Source organism: Ornithodoros turicata, chromosome 2, assembly GCF_037126465.1.
Source record: "Ornithodoros turicata isolate Travis chromosome 2, ASM3712646v1, whole genome shotgun sequence".
Taxonomy (NCBI): domain Eukaryota; kingdom Metazoa; phylum Arthropoda; class Arachnida; order Ixodida; family Argasidae; genus Ornithodoros; species Ornithodoros turicata.
In genome coordinates, this window is record NC_088202.1 from 12745223 (window position 1) to 12759097 (window position 13875).

The 13875-nt window shown below is 45.8% G+C and overlaps 1 protein-coding gene across 4 annotated transcripts in view; it reads right to left on the reverse strand.

Annotated features, from left to right (window-relative positions):
• Nucleotides 1-13875, reverse strand: part of LOC135385209 (uncharacterized) — a 281039-nt gene that overhangs the window by 113679 nt on the left and 153485 nt on the right. For 3 of the 4 annotated variants that reach the window (XR_010420348.1, XR_010420347.1, XM_064614411.1), the window contains one exon: nt 12565-12614. The exons of the other annotated variant lie outside the window; for it this stretch is intronic. Coding sequence is in view for 1 of the 3 variants with exons in the window: in XM_064614411.1 (XP_064470481.1) it covers nt 12565-12614 (50 nt within the window). In the remaining 2 variants the exon portion in view is untranslated. The remainder of the gene's footprint in view (nt 1-12564; nt 12615-13875) is intronic. 4 annotated transcript variants of the gene reach the window in all.

The following is a 13875-nucleotide window of genomic DNA, read 5'->3' on the forward strand; positions in this document are numbered from 1 at the left end:
CGTGTCTGAGGTTGAAACACACCGACGGCGACACCACAGACGACCCAACCCAAGTGTCCTTGTTCTTGGTCGCCTTGCGGCTTCTGTTGTGTTTCAACCTCAGAACGACTACCTTCCATCGCGAAAAAGATTTCTTGTATATGGTCGATTCGTCGTGCAGATCCAGTAACGGGTTAAGCTTGAATTTTAATCGAAAATGCTTCACGACAAAAATATTTATGTTCATGGCGCACTGTAAGAGAGATACGCGTGGTACTTTAAAACTGACATCTTGATGAACAAAATAAATAAAAATAAATAAAAACGAAAGTATTCTCGGTCAAAAAACGCACAAAAGGTGAAAGCTTTCACAGAATATTATTAACCTTCAATTGAAATTAAAGCTTTCTGAGGCTTCAGGTATGTATAACAAAGCGTTCAGTTTATTACCTATACTTCAAAGCGATAAACTATACCCTCGAATAAGCAAATCTCCAATAAGTTACTTTTCGTTCGATTAAAGTGGAAGCCTAGTGTCTTGCGATATTTTGAACGGAGACTGTTCTACAATGCCCGGCCGAAGAATAGTCTCTGTTCGGAATATCAGCGGCTCCGGACCAGATGATTCTATTTGAACCTACTTTCACCTGATGGCTGTATTCTCCAGTGTTCTACGTTGACTTTTGGTTAGGAAGGCTAGGTAAAGGATTTACAAAAATAAAATAAAACACCGAAGTTGAGGAAAACACATCGGGCAGATATGGACCGTCCCACTTCGGTTGAGGTAACGCTGCAGCGTTTGGTATCATGCGTATCCTAAAAGTTAGAGACCTGCGTCTGGTGCCGCACCCCACCTGTTTTAGGCAGTGTGCGTAAGCCGAGGCTGGATGCAGTCCTTTTTGATGACAGAGCCAAACGCGCATATGATGCCACATGGCCAGGTGGTACCAGCTCCCGTGGCCTAGTGGTTACGGTGATTGCATCGCCCAGACTGGGAGGTGACCCGGGTTCCAATCCGAGCGCCGGCTGTGCTCTCTAGGTGCTTCGTGGGAGTTTTCCTCAGACAGGTGGGAGCAGTTCCCTGTGAAGTCGGCCCAGGACGCGCGGTCTCAACCCCCCCCCCCCCCCCCCCCATCCCACACACACTGCGATATTGGCGACACTGGCCGCTTAAACGTGGCCAACTACTGCAAGCAGTTCCACCACCGCCATCATGATGCCAAGTGTAGTAGCGCAAAAATGTAATTCCAGCATTTCTCTCTGTCGGCCACTACCTTGATTTCAGTTTTATTAATCATTTATTTGAGCATTCATAACATTTATTGTACATACTGCCAAACGTATACACTCGAGGGATGAGACCTGGAAACAAGATGACTTTGTTCACGGTCTCTTTGCTACGGTCGTTTTCATAATGGTGTTTCACTGGCATTATAAGCCATAGGGTGCGTCGCATAACAATGGCACGTCGCATTCTGTTTTTGTTATTGTTGTTTTTTTCAAGGTAAATTGAAGGGGATGCGCGCTAGCTCTTCCTTATTCGATATAACTAAGCGAACACACAATTTTTCTAACCTTGCGGGAGGGGCCTAGCAGCAAGCAAACACAAAGATTCAGCAAGGAAAAGAAAGTCTAGTGAAATGTCTCCTAGCACAATTCCAGGACTGGCATAAAATGGAGATTCGGAACATTCGGAATGAGTCCATTGTGGAGCGGAGCACAATGACAAAACAGAGTTGGGTGGGGCATCGCTCGAAAATGCAAACCTGTGCGACACCTCGTCGAACGACTTCTGAAGCTCTTCGGTCAGAAACCCGCAAACATACGGAGTTCACATTCATCCCCTGGCTTTCACAGAAGCGCTGTTGGGAACGCCCCTTGAGGACGTCCTTCCACGGTGGCTATGCTCACCAGCTCAAACCCATAGAGATGAACTTGTGAATGTCAGTGGACCACAAGTTCGGATCTACGGGTTCAAGCGGGATCGCGTGCATTGGACGTCCGTTGCCTCGGCGAGCCTCGGCATGAAAAGACGGACGCTGTCCTTCACCTCGACGGGGAAAGCCTCACGGCGCGGTCAAGGTCCCGTGCACCTACGTCCTCCTCGGAACCTACGGTGAACGACTTCCGAGGAGAGAAAAGGGTGTGACGCCACGGAGCAGAAATTGTCGACGCCCCAGTGTTCTGTGCTCGCACAACGACAAAAATGCTGCTGCATTGTAACTCGCTGCTTCGCACAAGCAAGATGAGCGGTTATATGTGCTTTTTGCATGGCAACAGCGGGGACTTGTTGCCGAGCGGAGGTAATGCCATCTTTCGAGAACTCCGCGAGAAGAAACTGAGTTGTCTGGAAGTCCTTAGTCCTGTTCCGCGACTGGTGGAACCAGGGGGACTTTTACACTGAGCGCCCATGGTAAAAGACACACACAATAATAGTAAATAAAAAGGAGCAGCGCAAAGTTATCATTGTTGTGGTAACGTGTCGACCATTGCTAACATTTTCAACACAGGCTTGTAATGAGCATAATGCACTCTTAGGAAACAGACGGCCGTCTCAAGGTACACCACTGTGCTCGTGCACTGTGCATTAAGATTCGTTGGAGTGCACGAATATCAACGAAAGTCGACATCTGATGTTGTGCCCTATTCTCAACGCCGGAATGCGCCGCATTGCGGAGTTTTATCCGTCCGACTGCCCGTAACAAGGGTAACAGTATACTGTTATCTATAGTATATAACAGTATACTGTTACGCAGCTCTATAGGGCTGCATGTGGGAACACTCTACAGTTTTGTGAAGTCACTGACGATGATGACATGGGGTTTCTCACACCTGGACAGCAATGTAATCACCGAGCCGTTTTCTTAAGGATATGACGGCATGGCGCTGGAGGGGGTGAGTACTGTGTGTCTTGGGCAGACTCCATAGGGAACTGTGCCGACATTTGCTATAGGGAGTCCGAAGAAAACCAGGGCATATTTTTTCAGATATCCCAGAAACCATCACGTTGGTTTCCTGATAACGTATCGACAGTCGTTCAACAACGCAGATGTGACACATTTCTTTGTAGCTCAAGGATTTGGACAATAACCTTAGAAGCACGACGCGACTGTTCGGAGGGCCGATCGTCAGTCATTGGAACAAACATTACTTCAATTCCAGGGCCCGTCTGCACAAAAATTTTGCTATGGTCCTCGCGTAAGGAATAATAATAATAAGAAGAAGAAAAAATGGAATCATAATAAGAAGAACTCGAAGTAGACTTGTCCGTAAGGTGACTCTACTTGTTGCTAAGGGAAAATCCTAAATAAAAGATATAAATGCCGTCAATGAACACTATGGGGTTCCACGAATTCCACGAAGGAACCTGCAAAACTTCATGCTGTCGGATTCTCAATGGCTATGGGCTGACGTTCACCGGGAGCTCCGGCGTTTGTCTCCTACAGGAGGAGGGCCCGGGACCGCTATCCGCTGCACTTTGGAAGGACATCAGCAGCTGTGGTGCTGAGGAGGAAATCGCCCTCCGAGAAGCAGCAATGTTGCCAAATTGATTTGTACTTCATTGATTAATTTCAATACAGTATCACATCAATAGGGAGACAATACTTTGGGAACACACAGTCTGATGAGACACGGATGTTGCAAATGACATAAATTCAGCAGGATCCTGAGGACGTGATATTTAGTGGCGCTTTATCGTTGAGATCCCAGCAGGATTTTTGTGCAAACGGGCTTGGAGTCTGCGAATCAAACAAGTGAGGTGACACACGATTCCTCCATAAACTTACTTTGGCTTTCGCGTAAATGAAGCTGGGTGCATCGAAACACAATCGGATAAACTCAACAATTATAATAAGTTGAAAAACAAGTTGCCACTTTTACTCCTGCTTCATTCTGAGCAGCGCGTATTCAGTGCATTATCTGCAGGGTGTCGAACAACAAAAAATACGGCTTCGGTTTGGGTTCGGCTTGCTTGGATTTCGTTCCGGTTCAATTCCGATTCGCCATGCCAAAAATCTAACCGGTTCGCAAACAGGTCCGCAGCCCCGAACCGGTTCGCGAACCGGTTCAACGCTTTCAATTTATATCTCCCATAAAACTGCTTTTATCAGGAAATGCGTGGCTAATAGCTTACTGCCGTTGTCTCTATTGACGTTTTTAGTGGTCAGGTACTCCCTTTAGCGAGAGAAAGGAGAAATGGATGGGCACTTGCAAATAGCGTCCACGCTGCTGAAGCGGTGTAGTCCTCCTACTTTCTGTCCCCAAAATCTCTTTTCACACGCACAGTGCCAGCAAGATACACTTAAAGAAAGCCTAATAAGATGGCCTGCATTTTAGATAGACGACGCTATACTTGTCGGTACACTGGATTCGCAGCGTTAATCGATCTGAAATCGTACTGAAGCATGTCGAAAATAAGTCTGCCAGCTTTGCTCTGTCCACGCTCACAGCAGTGTACCAGTTAATCACACTACAAAGGCAATGTGTCATGACACAATTGCACTACCAGTAAGCAGAACAACATTTAATTTTCAAACCACGACCAGTCAAACAGGCACTGTTCAGCGTACGGTCCTTCTCCACTTCTCATGTTTCTGACTTGCTTAATTTTTACTGCTCACGTGTAAAGGGAAACGCTGGGCGCTCGCTTAATCACATATTCGTCCTATAAAGCTGCACAACTGGGCTACTCCATTCCTGCTTCATTCGTCCACGTGGCGCCTCCTCTCTGAAGAACAGACGCCGCAGCGCGTGCGATTGGCGCAAGCCGCGGCGCTCACAAGGACAACTGCGCTTCCACGTGTTAAAGAGGCGCCAGAAAGTACACTTACTGTACGTCCTCGTTTGACTGCTAGGTGAAAAATTGCGAAATCCATGATATCGAGACAAACGTGTCCTCCTTCGAGGATTGAGAGGCACTTGAACTCTTATGCTGACTTCCTTTATGTCCGAACCGTTTTTTGTTGCGAACCGGTTACCGCTATTATTTTTTCCGGTTCTGCTCCGGTTTGGGTTAAACATTGTCACGAAAATTGCGGTTCGGGTTTCCGTTTAAGTTCCGGCAAAAATAACGGTTCGGCTATACGGTTTTCGTTTCGGGACCAGTTCGACACCCTGATTATCTGTGGCCATGTTTCTTTACAGCAACACTTTCCTCTCCGCCTCAGTTCCTGGGCTGGCCATGAATCGTAATGAGGACACGAACTGCTGGAAATCTATCTTGCTCTCCCACCTACTCACTGCAAGCCAACGATCTGGCGCTTTGGAAACCCGAATCGCGGCAGCAGACGGCGAGACACGCACAGAATGGGCGTTTTGGCGTGACATTTCAAACTGTTTTGCTGCGAGGATCTCGTTTGACCTTAGACACCCACCATTCCTAGACGCTTCTGTCATCGCCTATGGATATGCTCATGTGGAAGGTATTCCTGTCTGTATCTGGTGTGGAGGGTGCCAGACGACAACAACCGGCTTCTGATTCTCCCTTGTTTATACCTCACGAGCTCTGAGGCATGTGCCTCAAACCCATATCGAGCCGCCTGCCGCGTTCACTCTAGACTATACATGATGGAGAGACAAGAAACGACCGTAATAACTATAAAATAGCCCAGTCCGTATCTAGGCCGAAAACAGATCGTGAAACTATGCTTCGCCGTGTAGAGGATCGTCCAGCGGACGCCGAGACACTTGGCCGTTCCCAAAGTACACGCAAAGCTAATAACAGAAGCAGTGTTGTTAGTGTGCAGCAGGATGATGCTCCAGGCTGAAAACTTTCACTCAGCGTACCAAAAGGAATAATAAGCAAAGAAGACAAGCAAAGGGAAAAAAGAAAAAAATTCAATAAGAACGTAGTTTCCACATACGACTATGCCTGTCTTCAGGAGCACACGTTCCTCGTTTACGTGCTCCTTGTTGATCTCTTGTTTACGCACTGCATTGTCGCCACGGCTACGGGGTATTAAGGTGAAAATAAATAAATAAAAGGAACCATAAAATGGAAAAGAAGAAGCAGCAGAAAAGAAAGAAAACAGAAAGAAACAGCTGAAGCGTAGGGAAGAAAATAAAGAGAGAGGAGGAAGCAGATTAGACCGGTTTCATTAACACTGGATGGTTTGAAGCTCTCCACGTTAATAATACGTCAAAAATTCGCACCTTCAGACTATTTCCGTGCGTGACACCTGGAAGGGCTTTTCCTTGCTTCTAACGTCCAGCTTTAATTCACAGACGTGGCCATTAGTAGATGAACTCGAAGGTAGAAGGTGCTGTGACCGCACCATAGGCAGGCTAAGTTCGTGAGCTATAGGAGTGCTTACGCCAAACATGGACGGGGGACAGCCCTGTGCCTTGCAAACGCAAATACAATTCTTGAAGATCCTTTCTGGTTTGTTCGTTATTCTTACTTTGTTTACTTTTTTTAGGGTACCTTACTTTCGTTCGGGGGGTCGAAGGCCCTCGGGATGCAGAAGACCTTATTGTGTCGTGTGTTTGAAGTTCTGCTCTAAGTCAAATGCCGTTCCCCATGAAGGCGGTTCAGGTTGAACTGCACCCCGGAGGAGCATGAGAGATACTGGGCAGAAAAAGCCGCTCGATAGCCAACAACCAATATACTAGATGCTGCATTATGGGTTGACTCACCGTAAGGGACTAACGCATCCGGAAACGTGTATGAGATACAACTCTCCTCTACCCGACTTTTTCGAGTCCCACCCGGCCCGGGCGCATCGAAAAATGGTCCAATCCGGCCCGGGTCTTCCTGTTTTTATGCGGCCAGGAGACCCATATCCCCGGCCTGGCATCTCCAGCTGTGAATTACGCATAACAGAGCACAAGGTTACAAAGTCCAGAATGCACGCGGGCAAGCGCGTAATCGTTGCGCTCCAAGGTTTTGTTGAAGTAGATGATGTTGTAGACGGACTCCTTCTTGCAACCGCTACCCAAGCTTTGCGAGCGTGATGGTGGAACATGTGAGGAGTCCACCTTTGGGAAGGTTTTAGAGCAGGGGTCTCAAACAGGCGGCCCGCAATGACCTATTAAGTGGCCCGAGGAACCTTGATCAACAAACAGAACGAAGATATCGTCTCAAAAAATGTACTGATGCATTTGGAATAAAACGAGATTTTCAGGCACTGCTTTTACCCTTGCCCGGCGTTCTGCTGCCCCTGTTCATGTTAGGCAGCCATATGAGCGCTTCTTGCGGGTCATGAACCGCAACAAGTTAAGGACACAGCAACCTTCGCGTGTACTTTGAGAAGCTGCCACCAACTAATGTGAGGATTAAGATGGCCTCATCTTAGTTCTCACGCTATGCTAAATAGTGACACTCTAAAAAAATAGAGACGAAACAGGTATGTACAAACGCCGTTGTATTTTAATTTTTTTTAAAAGCCATACTCAAGTAGCAATCATGAAGCTACCTACTGTCAGTATTGTTAGCTAGCTGTTTCTCTCTGATTTTGTTATTTCTTTGTTTAAGTCGAAAGTGTTAGCACAGGCTCCTTTGCTCACTGTTTCAACTTGAAATAAAATTATTTCATATTTTTTTTATATCCTATTTACACAATGTATTGTTGCGCAACAATGCAGTGTGTATATAAGAAATAATTTCAGCGCTCCTGTACATTGTTTTAGTCGTCTATTAAGTATTTCTATTTCATTTCATGAATTTTATTCTACCCAAGATACATCACAACTGGGAATCATAGACATGGACATTCTGTCGAATCGTTGTTCATATTTTCAGTAGGCAGCTTATTTACTTCTCTGGGTGCGTTAAGTGGAGCCTTTCAGTAACGAATTCTGCACACACCATCCGGCTCCACAATAACTATACACCGCTCCTGTGTTTTGTGTATATTTTTATTTTACGGCATACTCGGGTATTTTGTGGTACCCATCGTCATTTCTTTTTCGTGTGGCCCTCCATGATGCGGTGTAAGGTGAATGCGGCCCGCGACTCGACTTGAGTTCCACTAATTCATTGGCTTCATTGACTGGGTTTATATTTTGCGCGCTGAGCCCTTGATGTATCAAAAGAAAATATAATTTTTTCCACGTTACATGTGTGTTGGTATGAATTATATTAATATTTATGAAATATACGCAGATATTAACGGGAATGAGCTGTAGATCCTCAAGTAGGCCTGTTGTCGGTAGGAAGTCCAAAATTATCCAAGAGCACGGCGATAGCAACAAAGACACCAGCACAAATCACCTTGACAGTGGATATGGCGAAATGAATAGTATATGTAGAATTGAAACCAACAAACTGACGCCCTGATCTCAGTGAGAAAAGCACACCGACTCTCATGTTCTCCTAGGTACCTAGACAAACGTGCGCATGGTTTGCAAATGTGAGGTAAGACGTGATGTATTTATGCTTCAAAACGTGATTTGTAGTGGACATATGCAAGGAAGTTGTTGACGGGTGATGAATTGGCTTCAGAGACACGTGGCTCACGCCTGTGCAAGATTCCGCAATTCACGACGAATGATGACATAGTGTGCGCTTCTGTTGAGTCGGAATACACCGTCTGCTCCAACAGTGATGCGTACGCAGCTTGGCAGCACCGCTAGCACAAATTACGCAAATCATTACTCGTGTGCAATTTTATATATAACATTCAGGTAGTACTGATCTCACCAAACATCACACTAATGGGTGTTAATGTAACGACAAGCTGTCACCATGTAACATATGTAAGAATATTCACCAAGCATTCGCAGCTCGCGACTATTTTCAGATTATCAAGTGCCAACAAGAAGGAAAAAGTGTGTATGTAGTGAATCCTATGTTCCAACAGCGATGTTTTTTGTTTGTTTTTTTTTCTCGCCCTCTGCCCTCTGGTAGTTCCCACTCGTTCCGCACTCGGTATATAGATTCGAGGACACTGCGAGTATGAGGAAATACACGAGCGTCATATGTACTTGTAATTCACTCAGTGATCCTACTCAGTCAGTTGGAGACAGGTGAATATGGAACCACCTTAGAGGACATTCAAAGATAAGAGAACGAGAGGGCACGGCAGATGGACACTAAACATCGCGGAATCGCACCACCTTGAAGACAAAGCACCAAAACAAAGAAGCACGAGATACCGTGAAAAGGAAGACCATAAAAAATAAAATGAAAATAAAAAGAATAAGATTAAAATTGGATATCGAGTGCTCAGGCTGACAATCAAATAAGGATAGAGCCTTCACGGAGGACAAAAAAGAAAAAAAAGAAAAGCAGAGATCCAGAGGAGTTTTTTATTAGCACGCAGCGAACAAATTTTGATGAACCACTGCCCCGACATTCACCCTCCTGCTTCATCGTTACGAACGAGGTCGTTACTTCAAATTTCGCTGCTCAGAAAAAAAAAGCAGAAAAGGAAAAGAAAGAGAAAAAAAACAATCAAACAAAATAAATCTGGTAACCGGAAATGTAGTACGAATACCTCCCATAAAACAATGAGCGTAACGGTTGACTGAGCCCAGGAGCATTTTTTCTCCCCAGAGCTGAATATGTATCTCGTCGTCCAGTTCGACCCTTCGTTATGCGAATCTTCTTTTCTTTTTGTTTTTTAAGAGCGATATTTCAAACTGCCCGCGCGTTCCCTCTCACGCTTTACTATACACTGATGATGTTCCTCGGTGTAAAAATTTGAAATTCGATCACGGGGCGAGGCAGCTGGAAACGGCGAAGACACGACCGGGGGGGAACGAAAACGGAAAAAAGAAAAATACGCAGGAAAGAAGTGGAATGAAGTAAGGATACAAAATTAAATCACAGGCGTCATTATACGTTGAAAATGAACATTCTCTACGCACGCTTGAGTGGGTATCTGTCGTTTATAAACGGACGCAACATCTTAATTCGAGCCGGATTTTGTTGGCGGTGTTGTTAGGCAATCACGAACGAAGATGTGCCGAAGTGATTGTTGATTCACCGAAAGAAGATAACGTTTTTGTAGCAATAGGCACAGGGCGGGGACACTTGTCGCCACTGGTTGATGGACAGCTACATTCTAATACCGAATTCAGCTGGTCGTTTTTGTGCAGCGTAGTGTATCCGTAGTGTGCCAGTGCTGGTTCAGCCTGAAAACGAACGAAGAGCGAACGGAAGAACCAATGAACAGCGACGCACGTTGGATTGAAGCGGCCGTATGCCATGGACACTCGAGCCAGTGCAACTTTTTTTTCTTTTTTTTTTTTTGCACTGCAACGACCGGCTGATTTCGCATTAAGTCTTTCGGCTGCATTTCGAGAGCGTTCCTTGCGTCCATAGTCAAGAGGATTATGACCCCCACACGCATTTCCCCCGACTCAATTGTAATTTGATCGATTATAAAGCCAAGAAAATTCAATGAAACGATCATCTCATCTGGAGCTTTCCACGTTTGCAAAGACAACGAGACCAGAAGCGAGAAGCAGAAGCCTATAGAGTGATGGTCACAGGAAATCTGCAAGAGCGATGAGCCGGGCATGGCCACCCAGCGAAGCTATTTTGCCAGCTCCGATGCGAAACGTATTCTAGCGCTCTGCGAACTCGACAGCTAAAGGTAACTGGTTGAAGGTGAAGAAACCGACACAGCTTCACAGGCCTGAGCGTTCCTGCGCGTATTGGGATAGCCTCCTGATCAGACTTCACTTTCTTAGAGTGTCACAGGACACATACTGCTCAGGTGCGAGCCATACAGAGCCTCTCGTGAAGTACAACCGAGAGCGTAGGGCTGGGCCAGTTACGTCGAGGAGCTTCTTGATATCAAGAAAATACTCGGTGACAGGCCAGTTGCCTGCCGGCCAAGCGGCGTTCCACTCTCAGATTTCATTCCTCACAACTCTCGTGGAAGACACATCCTGCTACAGATCTGTTGCCGAAATCTGCGGCGCCAAGCATGGTGGGGTAGTCGGTCCAAGGGTTGGGCAACATCCCCATTCACCTAAAGAAAAATAAGCATTCTTCGAGAGTTCTTCGTGGTGCAAGGACTATTCCCTGAACCTTTCCTATCTTCATGAATGAAGGAATGGTTAAGGCTTCCGGATCTCCTTGAGGTCCTGCTTTTCAAAAACATTTTGAAGGTGAAAAACACAGACATATTTTTTTAACGATTATTTTTCTATCTGTATAAACTTTTTGTAAAACTAACCCATACCTATTTGGGGCAAAACAACTATTGTACGCTTATGGAGTCGTGACTCGTTCAGTAAGTAAACGCACGATATGATCTATCGGAAAGTTCCTGAACTGTAGCGATTCTTTCCTGTAACCTCGAGTGATGTGAGGTTCCTCCACGGAGTGTCATGTCTATAACATCGTTGGGTAATGTCGCTTCTGGTAACCACTTTATTGCAACCACTTATTACTGTTATTCGACATCGGATAAGATCATGAACAGATAGTGCATGCGGTTTTTCTTTCTTTTCTTTTTTTTTTTACCATTAGACATATTCCCTTCAAGCACTGCTTCAAACTCGGAAAGTCAACGACTGAGAGGCTTGAAATGAATTGTCATGCCTTTGGTGACGAAGTTCCAGGCAGTACGCGATGTTACGAGTGGCGTTCCCGCTTCAAAAACGGCAGAAAATGACATGAGAAAATGCGCTCAAAATTTCACGTAAAGTTCACGCGGATTATTTGGCCGTACCACCCAGGATCTACGATGTCGCTGCAATTTCGCACGGAGCCTGCAAGGTGACACTTACTAACAGTTTGAAGGTGCATACGAACGCACAAACGTGCTCGAACAACTGACGCACGAGCAGGAGCATCACGACCTCGAGCAGTCAATTTAAATGATGGTCAATGAAATAAAGATGCGACGGGCGACGTCTCGACACAGTACAAAAGACCGAGACAGCAGGAAGAAACTGCCGCAATAACATTTTCACGGCCCAGACCACCACCGCCCAACCACCAATAGGCTGGCAGAGAGGTTTCACTCGTGTACGTTTCAAGCATGTCAATGCAACGGGGTGATACACAAGGTCACGTGAGCATGCCTTTTTCTCTTATTGTTTTGTTCACGTCTATTACGTCGTAGCTATGTCGTCAGTAGGATAACGAAATTTATTTATTTTTTAAATTCCGTGTTACCGCCGCGAACCCAAGCAGCACAATGTACTGAAAGTCGAGTGCAATAGGGGTGGACGGGTAGGTGCAAGGCCTTGAACACACTCGTAAAACTAAAGAACATTGATAAGACACATACCGTCCACCCCTATTGCACTCGACTTTCAGTACATTGTGCTGCTTGGGAAGCAACTGTGGCAACCGGGACGTGGACAGATGGAGAGAGGACAGCAGGAAGGAGTGGGGGACATGGGGGTTAGTATGCGTCCTGTGCCGACTTCAGGGGGAAGTGTGCCGACATTCATCTGGAAAGTCTTCGGAAAACCCAGGGAAAACCTCAGACAGCACAGCCGGTGACAGGATTCGAACCCGTGTCCTCCCAGTCTCGGCGTGGAAAGCGATAATCCTAACCACTATGCCACGCGAGCTGCTAAATTTATTTGCTGGCTGTCACAAAAAGCTCGAGCATGATAGGGTATTTAATCAAAATACGTCAAATATTTGAAGCATGTCGCACCTATGCGTCTACTCACCAGAACAGATTGCAAACTGTAGTCTTCCACAAACACCGTACGGACAGCACCTGTAAGGGACGAGGAACATTGAACATAGAAGCAGGATGCAAGCGAGATGGTGCAAACCTGGACATGGTGACATTCCTTGACATTGAGGAACGTCAACGGACGGACATGAAGCGAACAGGACAAGTTTCACAACCAGCAAAGAAGGATTTTAATCCACAGAGGTACGTATATGTAATGCAGACCAAAGGATCGGTCAGGCGGCACCTACGTCAAGACGCCTTTGGGAGTACTATAACTCAAACAATGTTTACCCCAAAGTCTTGGGGTAAACATAAAAGTAACATGCAAACGAGCTGATGATCTGGACACTGTGAGATTCCTTAAGATTGGGGCACGACAACGGAGAAAACATGAAGCAACGAGACAAGTCATGTTGCTTCATGTTCCCTTGTCCCGTTGCTTCAGGTTCTTTCGTTGTCGTCCCTCAATATCAAGGAATGTCACCTCATTGAATCTGCAGGTATTTTTTCCCAATGCGTCAGTAAACCGTCCAATCTTGTACCAGAACCCTTGGTTATAGCGATCCCAAAGGGGTCTCAATGTTTGTGGCCGTCTGGCCAGTCCTTTCCTGTGTATGTATACCTCCTCTGTGGAATAAAATTCTTTGTCAGTCTTTGTCAGTCCTGTCGCTTGTCCATGTCCGCCCGTTCTCGTCCATCAATCTCAAAGAATGTCAGAGTGTCTAGACGAGAAACATTACATATCACTCGATGAATAGTAATAGAGTAAATAACGAGGTAGACATTAACAACAGCATTAACAATCAGAACCTCTATTCATAGTGGCTGAGAATTTGCTGAATAGTATATTGATATGTTTCGTCCCACACATACAAAACATTAGTTCGACGGTATGATCCAAAGCTTGATGACTTCAGCGAACGTCACCACATAAGCTGCTAAGCTTTCAATGCTGTTGCTGTTGTTTTCTTTTTTAGATTCTTTTTGTTCTGCTGCGTACATATTTCGAGTCAGAATATCCACAATATCCGTCCAATATTCGGCTGCGAATATTCGTCCAATCACTGGTATTCAATGTCAGTATTTGTTTTGCAGATATCCAAGATGAGATGCATAACGAGAAGGGAAACTGGTGCTTCAAAGTTTCCGCATCCCGAACAAATGCATGCAGTCACGTTACAAGCGTAAGTTCCGCAAGTGGATTCAGAGGAAGAGACGTAATGCAGACAAAGAACCGCCGTGCGGAAAGCCCGAGGCGAACGGGGGAGCAGTGATAGTGCATCACCGGGCACATCGGAAC